The sequence below is a fragment of the Drosophila willistoni genome, unplaced genomic scaffold (assembly GCF_018902025.1).
Source record: "Drosophila willistoni isolate 14030-0811.24 unplaced genomic scaffold, UCI_dwil_1.1 Seg589, whole genome shotgun sequence".
In the NCBI taxonomy this organism is placed as follows: domain Eukaryota; kingdom Metazoa; phylum Arthropoda; class Insecta; order Diptera; family Drosophilidae; genus Drosophila; species Drosophila willistoni.
Window position 1 is genome coordinate 101,028 of NW_025814507.1, and position 20,230 is coordinate 121,257.

The 20,230-nt window shown below is 38.3% G+C and overlaps 1 protein-coding gene across 1 annotated transcript; it reads right to left on the reverse strand.

The window, feature by feature from the left end:
• Positions 1-4,636: 4,636 nt before the first annotated feature.
• Positions 4,637-17,517, reverse strand: LOC26528948 (aldo-keto reductase family 1 member A1-A). Its single transcript, XM_047013170.1, has 5 exons — positions 17,500-17,517; positions 5,649-5,816; positions 5,411-5,580; positions 5,006-5,348; positions 4,637-4,948 (listed from the first exon to the last, which is right to left on the reverse strand). Exons 1-5 carry the CDS (start codon positions 17,515-17,517, stop codon positions 4,757-4,759), a joined length of 891 nt encoding a protein of 296 aa, XP_046869126.1. The 3' UTR covers positions 4,637-4,756.
• Positions 17,518-20,230: the final 2,713 nt, after the last annotated feature.

The window sequence follows — 20,230 nt, forward strand, 5'->3', positions numbered from 1 at the left end:
ATAAACATGGCTACTCTGACGATTCCCCCATTCGTACCACCAAGATGGGGAAGTGAAGGAGCGCTGGACAAAACTGCAGATAAAAACAACCAAAGAAGACAAACAAATAGAGTGGTTAGTGGACATGTACGGCATAGAGTTGGATATGATACCAAGAGTGATGCCAGAGCTACCAAAAGAGCCCTAAAGTGGTACATTGCAAACAATAAACAATGCCGGTCATGGAAAGAATTTGCAGAATGCTTCAAGAAATATACGCAAACAGGTCAACACGAATTCTTCAAGGACTAGATGGAAGGCATGCAAACAATGATGAGGCCTCTCAAAATCTCAGAATTTGAACAGCTAGAACTCATTTTGGAAAATTGTACACCAGAGCTGAAAATATTTGTTCGGCCGCACAGGGAACTAGCGGAAGAGCACGAAATGCGCAAAATCAGGGAAGGACAAACCAAGGAAATAACAACACACAAGATGGGAGAGTCCTGAATCCGAACCTGGCATCCCGGAGATGCGGTGAAGCAGGACACGGGGCCAAAGAATGCAATAATCACCGGAAAAATTTCTGTTGACAATGTGGAAAAATCGGAACAAGGACAAAAGAATGTTGTTGGAGGTCGGGAAACGGACGACGGTTCCAGCCTATGAGGACTGAGCAGGAATAAGCGCCTCACAATTGATAGGACAACTAATAGAGGAGGAGGATCAATTATCAGCAGTGATCGAAGTAGCAGGAATAGAAACAAAGGCGACAATTGACTGTGGAGCCACGAGCAGCTTCGTAAGCAGGCGGATGGTAGAAACTTTAAATGAAGTAAGTCGACTCGCCGACTTGGGTATTCCCTACACCAGGTGAAACAAATATTTAAAATTTCGAAAACCAAATGTATGTCTATTGAATTATTTTAACATGCCTCGTAACCATATGCTATCTCGCTCACTCTACAAACACACGAGCACTCTAGTGCCGCCACTAGCCAACGGCCAATTCTGCCCTTATGGATAAGATTAATTAGTCTGGGCGTGGCAACATATCGAAATATATATATTCTACTTGCATACAACGCCAGTTTACAGCTACAGTCACCAGTTACAGTTTAGGTGACTTTAGTTTTGTTAGTTTTCGAGAAAATCAGTTTTGTTTAAATTGCGGTGGCAGAAATGGGCGTGGCAAAATTTTTAAATAGTCAATATCAATATATTTAATGTCGATAGCTTTCATAGTTGTTAAGAAAATGTGTTTTATGTAAATTCCGGGGGCGGAAAGGCGTGGCCAAAATTTACATACCACACGAGTCTACATACCAAATTTGGTGGCTCTAGAGATCTGCGTACATGGCTATATCGACTCGGTTGTTGATCCTGATCAAGAATATATATACTTTATGGGGTCGGAGAAGCTTCCTTCTGCCTGTTACATACATTTTGGCGACTTTAATATACCATTTCACACTATGGGTGTATCGTATAAAAACAAAGGAAAATGGGAGGACACTCACAAGCAGGTATACATGGCAGACTGAAAGAAATATTGAGTATATAGCAGTGGACACGATACGTGAGATTCGGAAATAAGGGCATGAGTATAACATTTCTCGTCATGCCGGATGGAATGGACTCACTTATCTTAGGATAGAATTTCTTAAGACACATGAACACAGAAATACTAGGCGAAGGCCACATAATACAAATACCAAATGTAAAGCGGATACATGGCAGGATAGTCGAGCGTATGTCTACCATGGTGACACAGAAGGAGGAACTAACGGAAAGACAAATTTTTAGACCACGAACGGATGGAATTGGGAAAAATCACGGGACCATCAAAGGTGGGGATACATCGCATAACGATGAAGGACGTCATCCCGATAAAGCTACGATATTATCCAAAGAATCCTAAAATGCAGGGGGAAATCAACGCAAAAGTCGATGAATAGTTAACTTTGGGATGCACATAACCGACACAAAGCCCATACAGTTCACCTATATTAATGGTACGAAAAAAACAAACGGGGCAATGGAGATTGTGCGTGGACTTCAGACAAATCAATGCAATGTCACTAAAGCACGCATACCGAATGCCCCGCATCGATTATATCCTGAGTCTAAAGTTGAGGCAAAGTTTATTAGCAGTTTGAACCGAAAGGACGGATATTGGCAGACCAAAGACGAAGTTCACCGTTCCAGTGGAAGGTAATGCCGTTCGGTCCACATTCGGTTTCAGCGACATTTCAGCCGGCACTGGACCAAGTGATTGTCCCAGAAATGATGCCGAACACATTTGCATACCAAGATGACATCGTAATATTGAGTAAAACATTCAGAGATCATATAAAACACCTGCGAGAAGTATTCAGAAGACTGGGAGAAGAAATTTTAAGGATTAACTCAGATAAATGCCAGTACTTCAGGAAGGAATTATAATTTCTAGGACAACTGGTAACAGAAAATGCAATATCTCAATCGAAACCGCCAACTTGTGTAAAGGAATTACGCCAATACTTAGGGGTAGCATCATGGTATAGACGATTCGTACCAGGATTTGCAACTTTAACCCACCCACTAAATGCTCTGCTCAAGAAGGGTCAAGGTGTCACAGGAAGGAAGAACATCAAGCAGCCAAGAAAAACTAACAAATGAACAGTTAGAGAGCAGACGGGTCGAATAGCCGGATGGGCATTAGAACTACAACAGTATGACTTCGAAATATCATATCGGAAAGGCAAGCTGAACATCGTAGCGGACGTCCTGTCAAGGCAACTACTCGAAGTGGGCAAAAGAGTAATGGACAACGGTGCTCGGTCATCAAAGAATCAGGATGGATTCTGGATATAATGGAAAAAATGAAGCAACAGCAGCACAGAAGTACTCAGACTATGTGGTAGAGAAAAGCCAATATAGGAACATACCCCACAGAGCAGGACAAGAAGAAGTGGTGTCATAAAAAATTTGCGTGCCAAAAACATTACGAGGTCAGATAATGGAGAAAACCCACACTTCAGCAACTGCAGGGCATACGGGCTAAAACTACAGCGAGATACCATTGGCCGGGAATGCAATGAGACATCAGAACGTTCGCCGGGAAGTGCACGACATGCCATCAATTTAAAGCGAATCATCAGGCTGCAGGAAAGCTGTTATCACAAATATATGAGGAGCCATGGGCATCAAAGCATGGAAGTTCGAGGCTACTGGTAATTGTTGATCATTTCTCAAAATGGACAGAGATCATACCCATGCGTAAGGCAACATTAGAGAACTTAGTCAAGGCCTTAAGAGAAAGGAATGGGGATGCAGCCACCAGCTAACAGCGCCCTATATGCCTCAGGAAACCCCAACAGAACGAGCAAATAGAACGGTAAAGACGATGATTGCCCAATACTCAGGAGATAATAACATTGGCAATCAACACAAGCCAATCTGAATCAACTGGATTCACACCTGCTTTTGTGGTACAAGGTCAAGAACCAAGAATGCCGGGCGCCTTATATGACAGTGTGACTGACTACAGGCACAGGGAAACAGCCCGTGACACCGGAAACAAAAATGAACAAATGCAATAGCTATTTGAGCTAATCAGGGGGAACCTGGAGACATCAAGAGATCAGGCACGTCACTATAACCTGAGGCGAATAGAGTGGAGGCCACCAATCGGACCCACCATATGGGCAAAAGAACATCATCTATCGAATGCAGCAGAAGGTTTTGTCGCTCTTCAGCTGTCCATTTTTCGCTCTCCGCCTCCCAAGCATCTTTCCCCTGTGACGTATATCACAAACGGTTGCAAGCGGCTCGATCGACCATGCTGCATCGTACCGTAATGTTGCGTGTTATTATATTATGTTCTAATTGCAGCAACATGTTTCTAATGATCATTCTTTATCTTCTAGGTCATTATTATTATATTATGTTCCTCACTGCGAGGGTTCTTGTTGAAAATATGCCGCATACAGATATAAAAGATCGCCCAACTTTTACAGGGAAACGAAAGCTTGAGGGTGATACTGAAAGCATTACAACGGGTAATCTTTTAGGCAAGAATTACGAAAACTGTGCAGATCACCAGTCCTATTAGACAAAATAGGACTAAACTTAGTTGCCAATAAGTACACTGAGGAATAGGCGTTTTTCTTATTTATAAACCTGGGATTGACGAAGTATTCGCCAAGAAGGAAGAAGAACCGGCAAATAATAAGAATAATAATAAGAAGACGATGCTATTTCTGATAAAAATATGAAAATATATTATTCTAAAGAGTCACTATTTTTGGCCGATCGTTTCTACGGCCAGTCGTTTACAGGTGTAATAAATCCACCAATACTAAATGCAAATTTTACAATAGTTAGAAAACAACGAAGTTATTGAGAAAAGTTCGTGACTTTGACGTTTGTATAGGAGCTATATGATATAGTGGTCCGATCCGGCTGAATCCGAGATATAAAAACTGTGCAGTATATACAAAACCACTTGCAAAATTTACTACTTTATATGGTCGGAGATGCCTTTTCTATGCATTGCACACTTCTGACCAAAATTAATACACCCTTTTTGCAACGGTATAAAAAATCAATTTTAGATTTAATGCGAAACTAAATTATTTAATGAACAGCTAATAAAATCAACCCCAATGCTAGATTGTTTTAACATGTATATTTTTTTATTCTTTACTTATTATTATTTTATATTGAGATATTAACTAAATTTAGATACAATATGTACAGTACTATTGTTAAGACTGTGGGTGATTCCTTCTTGCTAATCCTCGCGCTCGAATGGATAAAATTTATGGTTTTTAATATTTTCATACTGCACAAGACGTTCCTTTGATTTAATACCACGTAATGCACGTATATCGATTTCTTCCAATTTAAAATCAAAAATTTTTAGGTTCTCCTTAATGTGCAAAGGATTTCCCGCTTTTGGTATGGGGATCACGCCATAGTCCACCTATCCAAATTAACTTTTAACTAGTTATATGGCATATATAATTCCAAAGTTTCTTACCAAATACCGCAATACAATTTGTGCTGCCGATCTTTTATATTTCTTTACAAGTCGTTTCATTCCTTCGGAAAAAAAATATATTGGTGTGTGTTTTTCTCGGTTCGGCTGTCCTAATGGAGCAAACGCAGTTACAACTATGCCATTATATCGGCAATAGTCAACAAGATCTTTCTGCATAAAACCTGGCCAGATCTCAATTTGATTAACTACAGGCTTTGATGAACTACATTGTATAATACGTTGAATCTGTTCCATATTAAAATTTGACAGGCCTATGCTTCGAACCAAGCCTAGTTTGACCAGTTCTTCCATGGCTCTCCAAGTATCTACATAGTCAACATCGCTTTTACGAATAATGAATGGAATTACCGACCTAGATCATTGTATAATGTACTTAAAACTTACGTGGTTAACACACTGATATCATTTATAGGTGTAAGAATCTCATCACACATATGCCTGTAACCTACGGGAAATTGCATGAGATAAAGATCGATGTATTCGAAACCCAACAAGTTCAATTGGTGCTCGCATATACGGCGTACATCTCGGGGATCGTGATGAATGTTCCATAACTGTCACAAAAAAATTAATAAAATATACGAATTACAAAATATTTTAATCTAAAATATTAGAAACGTACTTTAGTTGTTAAAAAAATATTTTCTCTTGAGACGTTACCCATTTGAATTTGAGTACGTAACGCTTCTCCAATCTGCCTTTCATTTTCGTGATTAAATGCAGTATCAAAATGTCGATATCCACTCTCCACAGCGCTATGAATTGCTGTAAGGCATTGGTATCCATTCAGCTGAAATTATAAATATAAATAAACATTAAAACAAAACAGATGGTCAGCCGTTTGATTAGTGAGTCGCTTGTCAACACCAATAGTCACTAAATCTGTAACTGTAATATGTACCATGGTAATTAAGTAGTCTATGTATGTCTACGTGGTGTATGTAACACTCAAAAGAAAGAACGTACTTCATAATTTAAATCTGGATTTCCAATCCCTTGTTAACGAAACTGGAAACGGTGCAATTTGGATACGTACGACCAGATAAGTTTTCATGTCAAGCAAACCGTTAAGGATGGAGGATGGAATGTAAAAGTTTGTGGCACATTAAACAAAAAAATAATGGTATAATGTTTAAAGAACATTATCTAAATATATTGCAAACACATCTACCAAATTTTTTCCCCAAGTATACTGGTAAAATTGAATGTGAACGGTTACAAAACCATGATCCGGATCAGGCAAACACGCTGACCCAATATGCAATATGATACATAATAACTCTTTCGCTGCAGCATATATATACTGCATATATACACACTCTTATGTAAACATTTATACATTCCTACATTTATACATTAATACAATTATACAAATTAAACACTTCCTTCACTCACGGGTTAAAAAATGAATTTTTATTTATAAAGTCACTTTTATTACAATACAGTATGTTAATATTATATCTGAAAGATGCTGACTTTGGTGAGCGAATTCGGCGGAGTTTAAGCGAAGTTACCGGTTGGTTTGTACTTAGGCTCAAGACTGATTTTCTGTGGTTCAATTATGTTGGATGAAGGCTTGGGTAATCGACGTCGTCGCAGGCGGCGGCGTTGGCTGAGTCCAATAGTCCACTTTAAGTGCGTGGGACCATTCTTTATTTACACAAGTGTTCAGGACCATTCTTTGTTTATGGCCGAAATTTGTGGCGTGATTCTGCGTATGCACCGAACCCGACACCATTCTTCTAGGGCCTGGGAAAATGGGGTGCAGGCTTATTGTTTATCCTAGCGATCGGACTGTTACTTGAGATTGGCGATCATGCGACAAATGGGCATGTGACGATTGAGTGGGGTTGACCAATGGGTATTGCATGTGATGATGAAATAGGGTCGGCCAATGGGCATGCGGTTAATGGGCATGTGTTGACGGACTTGGGTTTATGGCTTCTATGTTATAGTATGAGTTGTGATAGAAGTGCTTAACTCCTCCCCCTTTAAGTGCGGACGTCCTCGGTCGCAACAACATATTGGACAGGCCCGATTGAGACTTCCATTGGTGGACCATGGTTGCCTGTTCCGTGGCTGCAGTATTTTTTGATGATGCAATATGTTATCATTGCAGCTGCTAGAAGGGTTAGAATAATCCAATTTGATGAAGACATAATCAAGTTGTTTCTTTGGATACGCTCCAGATTATTAGTATTATTGATGTGTAATTCCTTGATCATTTCCAGCGATAGCTTTTCACCTCTCTGCTGCTTATTTGATAGTAATTGTAACAGCGGCGGTTGAACTTCGACTTCAAAGCGTGTCTTCACAATATACCAGGAGTCTTCTATAATGACTGTCGCGTTTTCCGTTTGGATTACGAAGGTGCCTTCTAGGGTGATGTTTTCTCCATTGATGCTGATGTCTCCTTGGAATTGGTTCAGCAGCAAGGTACCGGGCATTATTTCCGAATGAGATTTTACGTGCTGGTTGTTGATGACCTTACATTGGGGATTCCTTCTTTGCAAGTAGGCTCCTATACATTTACTGTTTTCTAAATTAGTCAGATCTTCCAGTTTACAAATTGTCTTACCATTATGAATTTTATTATTTTTTACCATTATGAATACTCTTATTGGTTAACCCGAAGTATTTCTTGTTACATTTCATGATGTTTTCATAGTCTATTTCTTCTATAAATTTTTGATATTTAATTGGTATTGCTAGGATTTGTTTACAAATTTCATTAATTACTCTGGGAAGGCTAACAATATAAAGGAGTGATTTACCATCTCAGGCCACGCTGACCTCAGCAAACTCTATTAATTCTTCAATGTTTATAAATGTTAAACTTTCTTCTTTAATTGTTTCGATGAAATCTATTTCGGTAGAGGATAATATTAGTGAATTTACTGTATTGGCCTTGGCCCAATCGATTGCATAGATAATATTTGTTATTTCTTCTCTTAGGAGACTCAATTTAAATTTGGTTATATCAATTTCTTTTGACTTATTGTTAGATTCGGGTTTACCTTTAATTAATATGGTATTAGTTATTTTAATTAAATCATTTATCTTATTCTCTATTAGATTATTAATTACGACCTGCCGATTATTGTTTACCAATTGTTCATTGATCTTATTTACCACAATCATATGATCTTCATGATCAGGTGTGCCCGCTAACCATTTCCACGCCGTGCCAAGTATATCAAGCGATCTTTTGTTTCTAAACTGCATCGGCTGAAGCCTCCTCAGTTCATTCTGTATCCGCGTTATCTCATAGGCCAAAAAAGGCTGATACGGACTTAGGTTTGTCGAATTTTTGACGACTTCTTTTAAAACGGATATGGGCATTTGATATTTTTCTAGTTCGATGACATGGACGATTTTAAAGGTTCCATTCTGGCGCGCGGCTAACCCAGTTCCCAACATGACCACTCTTGACTTAGTGTAGTCTAATATGGTTGTGTGACCCCAGCAAAGTGGTAACATAAGCAATCTGTCGGAAGAGGATGTTTATCAATATTTCAAGTGGTTTTTATGAACTATCCTGCCTGACCTGGTTTTAATTTGGTATTAAGATCTTCGGCTACTATTTATTTTTTGTATCTAGACGTTAGTTTCGAACCTAATCGTTTATTAATCCTAACGTAGATGATTTCACCTGGATCGTAAATTTTTATGGGTTGTTTTGTTTTGTTATGGTACCCTAGGTCTTTGTTTTGTTTCTTTAAGATGTTTTCTGAAATCTTTTCCCTTTCGAGTGCTAATTTTTCGGTGTATGGATTAAATTTGTTGCGAAAAATGCTTCTATTGGCTTTTTATTGGTTGTACTGTGGATTGTTTTATTGTATTCATCTACAGCCTTGAATATTAAATCCTCAAATTCCATTTCGGGGTGCTCTAACTTCAAGCATCTCATTATTTCCGTATATGTGGAATGAAATCTTTCTATTTGGCCGTTGCTGGATGAAGTATAAGGTGGGGTAGTGTGGACTTGTATCCCTAACTGATTATTTAAAAGAAATTTTATTGATGCAGAATTTAAAGCCTTTTTGTTATCCATTACCACGGTTTTCATCATACCGAAGGCTATCAATAACTGACGTAAGGGCACTTTAAGATGTTCTGCTGCTTTTGAGTTTACAAGTTTAACTTGCGCATACTTAGAAAATTTGTATATGGCTGTTAGAATGATCTTATTTTGGGTGGAATATAAATCTATATGGATTATTTCGCCTGGATATGTCGGAATAGGGGTTGGTTGTATTTCTTGATTCGGAGGGTGTCTTTGATACTTCGAGAGTTTACATGTTTGGCAAGAGTTTACTATTGCTTCTACTTTTTTCTTCATACCTGGGAAAAAATACTCAGATAAAATTTGCTTTTTATTTTCGATGGAATTTCTATGTGCTCTAAGGTGTTCTTTAATTATGATTTCTTGTTCTTGGGTCTGATCATGGACATCTACAGTTTGGATTTGTGTGAATCTTGCCTTGTAATTCCTAAAATGCTCCGGAAAAATTTGTTGAATTTTACCCATGATACTTTCAGAAGTGAAAATACCATTTACTATTCTCGGATCCATCTTTTCTTTTAGAATAGTTACAAGATCGTTTTCAGAATAATTACTTCTCACTTGTGTGTCTGTGGTATGTGGGGAATGGTATTTCGAAGGTGGTGGATTCGTTATCACCAGTGAGGATAAACAATTGGTTTTTAAAGACATTGATGGGTACTTCCATTGCTGGAATGAGTTCATGCCCTGAGCTTTCATCACTGTGGACTGTAGCTGACGTACTACTAGCATTTATGTTAGTAGGGTTCCTAGAGAGTGCGTCTGCTACGACATTTGAGCTAACCGGTTTATATTTTAACTCGTAATTATATTCCTCCAGGTAACTTTTTCATTTCTTCAGCTTTATGTTGTTATTTTTTGGGCTGAGAGCATAAGTGAGAGTCTGGTGGTCGGTGTAGATGATCACCTTGGATTTGCCGTATACATACATTCTTAGCTTATCCAATGCTCATACTATTGCTAGCATTTCTCATTCATTTGTGGCATAGTTTTCTTCAGCTTTGGATAACGCACGGGAAAGAAATGTAATGGGTCTCCCATTCTGTTCTAGAGAAGCTCCTAGTGCGATGTTATAGGCATCGGTGGTTAGATGGAACTCTTGTTTAAAGTCAGGGTATGCTAGCATAACGTCTTGTGACACTAATGCACTTTTTACTTTCTCGAAGGCATCGATTTCCGCTTCACCGAATCGGATTTCGATCTTGCTTGAGACATTTTTCTTGGCTCTGCCATGTTTTCCTCTCAATAACGCAGTCAAGGGTCTAGCTAATTTAGCAAAATCTTTGATAAATCTTCTGTAATAACTAGCTAGTCCCAGGAAGGACCTTAGTTGTTTTAGGTTCTTTGGTATAGGGAACTTTTTAATGGCTCTCTGGATTGGTTTTAACTCCTTCCCTAGAAATTACTACGCCTAGGAAGTCAACGCTATGTCTTAGGAATTTGCATTTATCTACTTGGACCTTCATCTTTGCCTTGGACAAGGTAGAAAATACCAAAGCTAGATGTCGGAAATGCTCTTAATCTGATTTACTGAATATTATTATGTCGTCGATGTAGACGTAACAGATCTTTCCAATGAGATCCCTCAAAATATCATCGAGAGCTCTTTGGAATATTGATGGGGAATTCTTTAGGCCGAAGGGGAGTCTCGTGAACTCGTATTTCCCTCCATTCACGGCGAATGCCGTTTTTTCAATATCAGATTCCTTAAGGGAAATCTGATGAAATCCGCTCTTTAGATCAAGAACAGAGAAATACTTATTGTTGCCCAACTGCGCAACCATTTCTCCGATTTCGGGGATAGGATACCTATCCGAAACTGTAACTGCATTGAGCTTTCTATAATCTATGACCATCCTATATTGCTTATTCCCAAGGCTGTCACTCTTTTTAGGGACTATCCACACAGGGGAATTATAGGGCGACCGTGAGGGTCGTATTATACCATCTCGTAATAATTCTTGTAGCTGGTCTTCTACTACTTCTCTTAGAGAGGCTGGATATGGGTAATGCTTGGTGTAGACTGGAGTGTCTGTTGTCGTTCGGATTTCTCCTTGGACATTAGTAGCATAAGTCAATTTTTTATTTGGGTCCGCGAATAGCGATTTGTACTCCTCTTGGAGCGCCTTTAATCCTAATTTCTGCTGATTAGTGAGCTCATCTGATTTGAGGGTATGGACCTGATGGGCTCGCATCTGCTTCACTTTAACAACATGAGAGTTGTTGACGTATAGTAGATCTTTCCCTACATCAATGATAGCGTTTAACTCTCTTAGTGAGTCATTACCTAGAATTCCATGGAACGGATTCAGATTAGGTAATAGGAAGAATGTTATTGGTTTATTGGGTTCGTTAAATAAACCCAAATGGATATGGCTGGTTATTAAAATGCGACCGCTTACGGTGTTCGCGTAAAACTTGTGTTCATTCGTTTTGATATTTTTTGCTATTTCTGGTTGGACATAGTTCTTGTTCGAGCCGGTATCTATCAAGAAGTTGTATGAGGTTCCGTCTTTGTCCCGGACAACAAAGTACGGCAAAGAGGAACACTTTAACCTAAAAATTAACGGTGTCCTCGATTTGTGGTTGTTGAGGCTCCTGCGATTGTGGTCTGGTTTCCTCTTTGTTCTGTGCGACTAACTGTGATTTGTCTCCTTGTGAAGTAAAATATTCCTCCTGCTGTTGATATTGTTGAACCTCAGAATATAAGACTAATTCAAGAGGGTCTTCTTGGCCCTGATAAGCAGCCTGATAATCGGACATATCGGAGTAATGCTCTTCTTGAGGCGGTATGGTGATATATTGTTCACCTGACGGACCGGTTTCGATATGGAATTGCCTCTGCACTTTATTGGGAAAATTTGCGGTGGACTGGTTTACTCTCTTGAGAGCAAATTGTTGTGGTAAATTAACATTCGGTTTATTCATGTAGTTAACTTTTTTGGTTAAAATAGAGCCGTCGACATCCATTGGAGTTGGTGCCGGCTGAGGTTTCGGGGGAAATGGCCTCGGTGGTGCGTTGAAAAATACGGGGTTATTAGATTGAGGGAATCTATTTTGTGGAATGAACACGTTTTGCATGGGTTTCTGATTATAATAGTTGTTATTGTTGTTGTAAGGTTTGGGTGGAATTGCTGGTATGAGCATAATTTTAGCATACTGTGGGGGTTTTGGTCCTACAGGTGGACGAGTGTCACGATGGCCGATAATGTTTCTAGCCCTCTTATTATCCAACATATTGCACAATTGCAATGCATGCCTCAGATCTTTGGGTTCAGCTAAGCTCATTCTGTCCGAGAGATCCCCGTTCAGACCTCTGATGAAGGTATCTAGAGCCCTATCTCTGACCTGTTTAGCCATGGCTTCCATAGTCTCGGGAGAATAACCCATCGTTTCGATTTGGTCTAGTATTAGCGACATCTGTTGGTGAACTGCGAAGTAGAAGTCATGAATGGAGGTGCCCTTCTGGGTCATGGTAAACAGCTGATATTCTAAAGTGCTTAAATCTCGTCTGTCCGTGTACTCAGTTAACAAACACTGCGAGATTGCGCCCCAATGTAATGCGGTGCGATAGACTTTCAACAATGTATTGGCATGGCCTGTAATTTTTCCTCGAATGGTCATAAGAATTGCATAGTATTTGGGTGTTCCCTGAATGGGGGCATACAATTCCATCAATTTGGTGGCGGTAGTAAACCATGTTGAGAAATCCTCACGGCTACCTGAGAATTTGTCAAGATTCTTTACGATGTCTGGCACTTTATCTAGTTCATGACAATCATCCTGAACGCCAGCTGCCTGGTCCCTAAAGGGTATATGTCCTGACTGAGAATGATTTAATTGTTTCACTATTTCCTGTAACTGAGACGACAAAATTGTCTGGATAGCTACATCTAGTCCCTGAATTGACAGTGCTTCGATTCTATTTGCGGTTGATGCACTTGAGGTGGATGCTGTCTGGGAATCAGAACCTGCTGCATGAATACCACCCTGCTGAAGGACTGCGGCTTTAACCCAGTTGTCTTTAGTCATTTTGGAAATGGATTGTTTTTTTAATTAGGGTTAATTCAAGGTGTTACGGTATCGCGAATACGAAAAATATAATCCGCGAAAATTAAATTTTTTGTTTATATTGATAAAAATTAATTCAAGGTGTTACGGTATCGCGAATACGAAAAATATAGTCCGCGAAAATTAAATTTTTTGCTTATATTGATAAAAATATAGCGGTATGTCCGCTAATCTTGGATTGATAGAAATATAGCGGTATGTCCGGTAATCTTGGATGGAAATGGCTTGTGGTATTATATAAAATTTTCAATATTATGTGGTTATCTTTTATAAAAATATTTTTTCCAAAATTTCAAAATTATTTTCTCTACTTTTTTTTTTTAATATTACTTATTAATTTTTTCTTAACTTTTCATTATTTTCTTTTTCTTTTTTCAATATTACCTATTATTATTTTCTTTCTTAATTTTTCATTATTTTCTTTTTCTTTTTCGAGTGGGGAAAAAATTTAATTAAGGATTTTATATAAAAAAAAATTTTTTGCTTCTTGATATTGATTTACAAAATTTTTTCACCCACTGTGTTTTCACAATAAAAATTTTATTTTGGTTTTCTTTTGCTTAAATTTATTTCAATTAACTTACGTTAATGCTATCATCCTCGGTGCTTTTTACTGATCGGTTTGTAGGAGGTCTCGCTTTTCCAACGTTGAAGGTACTAACGCTCCTGGGCAAACACTTTTGGGTTTTCAGTTTTCCTCCGAACTAGTCTTAGAGGAATTCGCAGCGATTAAAATGACCCTGTCTGATTCATGGTATAGTTCGATATAGTGTTTTTGTTTCACTGACTCTAAAGGCCTTTAACGCGTTTTTTTGTCACGAATCACTTTCAATCTTTCACTAACTCACGATCACGTTGTATTTAGCAGGGTCCCTGCTCAGGCGCCAATTAAACACTTCCTTCACTCACGGGTTAAAAAAATGAATTTTTATTTATAAAGTCACTTTTATTACAATACAGTATGTTAATATTATAACTGAAAGATGCTGACTTTGGTGAGCGAATTCGGCGGAGTTTAAGCGAAGTTACCGGTTGGTTTGTACTTAGGCTCAAGACTGATTTGCTGTGGTTCAATTATGTTGGATGAAGGCGGCGGCGTTGGCTGAGTCCAATAGTCCACTTTAAGTGCGTGGGACCATTCTTTGTTTACACAAGTGTTCAGGACCATTCTTTGTTTATTGCCGAAATTTGTGGCGTGATTCTGCGTATGCACCGAACCCGACACCATTCTTCTAGGCCTGGGAAAATGGGGTGCAGGCTTATTGTTTATCCTAGCGATCGGACTGTTACTTGAGATTGGCGATCATGCGACAAATGGGCATGTGACGATTGAGTGGGGTTGACCAATGGGTATTGCATGTGATGATGAAATAGGGTCGGCCAATGGGCATGCGGTTAATGGGCATGTGTTGACGGACTTGGGTTTATGGCTTCTATGTTATAGTATGAGTTGTGATAGAAGTGCTTAACTTACATAAGCATACCGCTCCTCTGCCAGGGTATTCCATAACCCTCGAAATGTGAGCTGTGAACTAAATTTGTGTTGGGATTTTCCAGAATCTTCCGACAGAATTATCATTGGTTAGGAGGGTTTAGACGCGAAGCTATAATAACATACTCATAGCTTCCCTACTATTCGTGCGATACTAATATACTCTTTTTCTCTATCCTTCTAGTTAATTTCTTTGATTCAGTAATTGTGTAATATTCGTGCTCAACGGACTTTGTTTTATTTTATGTACTACGGGTTTCAGGTTACTTTTTTCTTTTTCTACTTCTTATTCTATCTCTTAATAAAATCCCCAGCTTTTTATCTATCCTTTGCTATCAAATATTTTTATTTCTTTTCATTTCGATTTCTTTTTGTATTTATGGATAGTTGTTTGAGTGACTAATTCATTTTTTTGACTAATTCATTAGGAACGCAGATCCGAGTTCTGACCAGTGATGAGGCGCTTAAGCATGAATCGGTGAATATACTTAGAAATATTTAAAATCCTATCAGGCTTCAGCTCATTTGTTCCAAATAAAAATAAAACGTAGTTTTTAAATTTATTTCTTTTCCGATATATTTCGGTTGCGCAGCGCCAACCGTCTTCAGGGCAACTACAATAAAATACAAGAACATTTAACAATTATGTGACATTTAACAATTTTGTAACATACATTATTTAACACGTCAGCACCGTTCGACGTGGAGTTAAGAACTAATTCTTGTCAAGTAAATGTCTATATATGTGAGCGCTATTATTATTCATCTTTGTCATAACAATCCGAATGTGATAGTCTTTCTGATAATTTGGGTACATAAGTGACCGATATGTAGGTTTTTTTATTCTTAGTTGTGTTAAGAATTAAATTAAATTTTGAATTAAGTCCTTACGTTATCCGGAAATCGTTGTCCTTTAAAATATTTATTATTTCCATCTTCGTTTCTTCATGGTATGTTTTATCCGAAATGTTCAGCATCCGTTGTTTTTACTGCATTTTGTTCTCTCTCCAAAATGCGCTCATGTTTTTGTTGTCTCAGCTAATTTGTTGTTGATTCTTTTGAGAGTGTTATGTTTATGTTTTATAAGAAGGTTTAATATTTTTGTGTGAAAGAAATATCTATATCTGTCTAATGTTTTGTTAATGTCTGGAAATGTGTTATTGTCAAACTTAAAAATATTATCACATCGTGTGGTATTTTTGATAAAATTGGGAATTAATTTAGATTTTCTACATTTTAACATAAATTTTAAACTACTTTTCAGTCTTACTAATTTCTTGGAGGTAGTCTGATGTATATTAATTGTTGTTTTTGTGTTGCTGTAGTTCAGTTTTATTTTCGCAAATCCCATGGTTTGGGTTGTTCCCAATAAAAATAAAACGTAGTTTTTAAATTTATTTCTTCTCCGATATACTTCGGTTGCGCAGCGGCAATAAAATATTAAGTAAGTAAGTCGTCTCGCCGACTTGGGTATACCATACACCAGGTGAAACAAATATTTAAAATTTCGAAAACCAAATGTATGTCTATTAAATTGTTTAAAGATGCCTCATCCCATAGGTTATCTCGCTCACTCTACAAACACACGAGCACTCTAGCGCCGCCACTAGCCAACGGCCAATTCTGCCCTTATGGATCGCGTTGCAAAATACGTTGATACGCATATTTTGCATGTTTCTAGTCTGATTTCAATAAAATTTGGTAGTTTGGTAGAAATAGATAAGATTAATTAGTCTGCCAAATTTAATTGCGATGGTTAAAAAATTGTAAGAGCGAATCGGTTTTTTCTAAATTATGGAAGCGAAAGTGGGCGTGGCAACTGCGCGCATACTAAGCCAATATACATACTAAATTTGGTGACTTTAGCTGTTAGTTTTCAAGAAAATCAGTTTTGTTTAATTTGCGGGGGCGGAAATGCGCGTCTATTAGGCTAGCTTACATACCAAATTAAATGTCGGTAGCTTACATAGTTTTCAAGAAAATCAGTTTTTTGTAAATTCCGTGGGCGGAAGGGGCGTGTCAAAAAGTTGGAACAATTATTTTCTGCGCGCTAACTAAACAAGTATATCCCCAATGATGTCTCTATCTTCCATACTTTTAAAAAAAAACAATTTTATGTAAATTCTGGGGGCGTAAGGGGGCGTGGCAAAAATTTTAAACAAACTCGATAACTGTACATACCACACGAGTCTACATACCAAATTTGGTGTCTCTAGCTTTCATAGTCTCCGAGATCTAGGTGTTCATACAGACGGATTGACGGACAGACGGACAAGGCTAGATCGACTCGGTTGTTGATCCTGATCAAGAATATATATACTTTGTGGGGTCGAAGATGTTTCCTTCTACCTGTTACATACATTTTGGCGACTTTAATATACCATTTCACCCTATGGGTGTATGGTATAACAAGATTTAACAATTATGTGACATTTAACAATTTTGTAACATACATTATTTAACACGTCAGCACCGTTCTACGTGGAGTTAAGAACTAATTCTTGTCAAGTAAATGTCTGTATATGTGAGCGCAGTTGTCGGTATCAGTCTTAAAGTTAAGTCGTGTGGCGCTCGGCGTTTTGATGATATGTAGCATCACCATGGTAAACATTTGTTGTAGTGCCGCACTTCATCTAATATTGTTGTCTCTTCGAAATTCGGAGCATGGCCACTAGTTGCACAGTGTGTCATTAGTGCCGTTTTTGGTGTGTCTGAGTAATGTCTCATTTTATAGTCAGATTTGTGTTGGGAAATCCTAGTTTTTGATTTCGATTTGGTCGTCCCTATGTATATCTTATTGCACGGTATGTTTCCTTGTCCATTGCATGGAATTTTGTATATTACATTGCTGCTATTTGTCATCTCTATCTTGGATTTTGTTTTGTTGAATATATGTTTGAGGGTATTGTCAGGTTTATGTGCTATTTTTATTCATCATTGCCATAACAATCCGAATGTAATAGTCTTTCTGATAATTTGGGTACATAAGTGACCGAAATGTAGGTTTTCAGAGAGAAGCTCTCTCAGGCGCGTTGCGGTAGGAAATTTTTTTTTAAATTCGTCAGACGTCAGATATGCAGCGCGTCAGATTTTTTTCTTATAGCGCAATAAAACGATAATTTATCCATTAACTTCTGCATGCCAATGTAGTTCTGAAGGTGTGTGTTGGCCTCCCCTGCACCTGGCCCGTGGTTCAAATGATGTAGAGGTCGTCAAATATTTTTGTTTTTTTTATGTATGTGTATAACTTTATTATATGTATGTAGGAATTTGACCTATTTAATATATTTATTTGTAGTATTTTAGTTTATTTTAACGTATTATTGGATTATTTTAATTAGATTTGGAAATTGGTCGTGTTTACTGCTTCGCGTCGTTTCGTCTTTCGTCTTTTTTGCAACCGCTCTCGCTCGTCTCTTCGGTTCGACTGCCCGTCTTTCGCTCGTCTTTAGCTCAATTCGACCCGCTCAGCAGAGTTGCCAGACCCAATCCCACAACTCGGCCATCCTAGTATGCATTCGCCTCGAATGCATCCTGGTCGTCTATGTCACAGGGAACCCACGGCTTCATATAGGCAGCGCAAGTCGTAGTTCGCCTAGGACCATCGTTGAACAATGTATCTTTGACCACGTCGTATGTATCTCTGGCCTTTACCATGGTAATGCGGTACGGACCTAAATATTTGGGCTTCAGCTTCAAACCTCCTCCAAGTTGGGTTCTTTTAATAGCTACCAGATCACCGACTTTGTATATGGAAGCAGGTCTGCGACGTAAGTTGTAGGTCTTCTTATTTTCTTCTTGCATACGAAGGATCTGCTGCTTCGCTATATTCCGTAGATCATCTCTGTTGTCGTTAAAAATCTGAATCATCTCATCGTGTATTATTTCTTTCAGCTTAAGGTCGTCTTTTGTGTGCATCTTTGTACCAATCAGTAGTTCGAACGGCGTTGAATGTGTGCTTCTGCTGTACGTTGAGTTAATCGTTTGTTGTACTTTGCCGACAAACTTATACCATTTGCTAGGGTCCTCTATCGAAATCTTTGACAACACGGATATAATAACAGCGTTAAGGCGTTCGACTTGTCCGTTCGCTTGTGGAAGACCAGTCGTAACTGCGTGAAGTTCGATATTTTCTGCCTTGCAATACTCTTTAAACTCGTCAGAAGTAAACGCAGAACCTCTGTCAGAAATAATTTGAACTGGATTTCCAAAAATTAAACTTTGTTGATTTCCTGCACGGTGCTCAACATCAAAATCAAATTCTTGGATCTCAAGAATCCATCGTGCTACTCTAGTGCACACATCTTTTTTATCCATCGTCTTTGCAAACGCATTACAATCGCTTATGACTTTAAAATGCATACCTAGAAGGTAAACTCGGAACTTACGAAATGCTTCAACTACCGCCAAAATCACTAATTCGTAGCTAGTGAATTTTGTTTCCGCTTCAGTCGTCTTTTTGCTCACATGAGCAGTAGTATACAGGGTGCAATTCTTTATCATCAGGTAACTTTTGTAATAAAATTGCTCCGAAACCATCAATCGATGCGTCTGTATGTACTTCTGTTTCAAACTTGGGGTTAAATATTTGCAAAACAGGTTTCTGTGTTATCAATTCTTTTAGCAAATTAAAAGATTTTATCTGACTCTCGTTGAATCTAAAATTTGCATCGTTTTTTAATAAATCAGTAAGAGGCTTGGCTATAATCGAAAAATCTGCAATGAACTTGCGAAAATAACCAACCAGGCCAAGAAAACTTTGGAGCTGCTTTTGATTCATCGGCATAGGAAATTTGTTTACAGCTTTGGTCTTGCGTCTGAGATACATATCTTCTGATTCTTTATAGTATGCCCCAAAAATTCTATTTCTCTCTTCAAAAAGCAACATTTCTTTAAGTTAATGACTAAACCATATTCTTCACATCGCTTCAAAACATTTCTCAGATTGAAGACGGCTTCCTCTTCAGTTTTACCAGGGATTATAATGTCGTCGACGTATGGGATAGCCGTACCAGCACGGGTTAAATCACGAAAAATGGCATTAACGTGTCTCTGAAATACCCCAGGGGAGTTCGTCAATCCAAAAGGAACTTTTAAAAACTGGTACTGTCCGTTGTGTGTAACGAACCAACATCTACATGGAAAAATCCATTCTTTAAATCGATTGTGCTGAAAACCGTTGCTCCTTGTAGTCGATCCAATTGATCTTCAATCAGGGGTAATGGAAAATGGTCTTTTACTATTACCTTGTTTATTCTTCTGTAGTCAATGCACAGACGTGGAGTGCCATCGTGGTTTTTTACTAATACGACCGGACTGCTGAATTCAGACTCTGATTGTTCTATTATTTCGTCTTTCAGCCACTGATCGACTTGGTCATCGATTATGCACCGTTCAGCAAAAGCGAATCTGCGTGGTCTCGAATAAATTGGACTATCGTCTTTTAAAACAATACGCATTTCAACATTTGTCGATTTTAACTTTTCCGGCTTATAGTTTTTGATAAGTTCGTTCACTTCGCACTTTGTACTTTTCGATGTATTTGAGTCAATGTCAATTTCGTCGTTTTCGACCT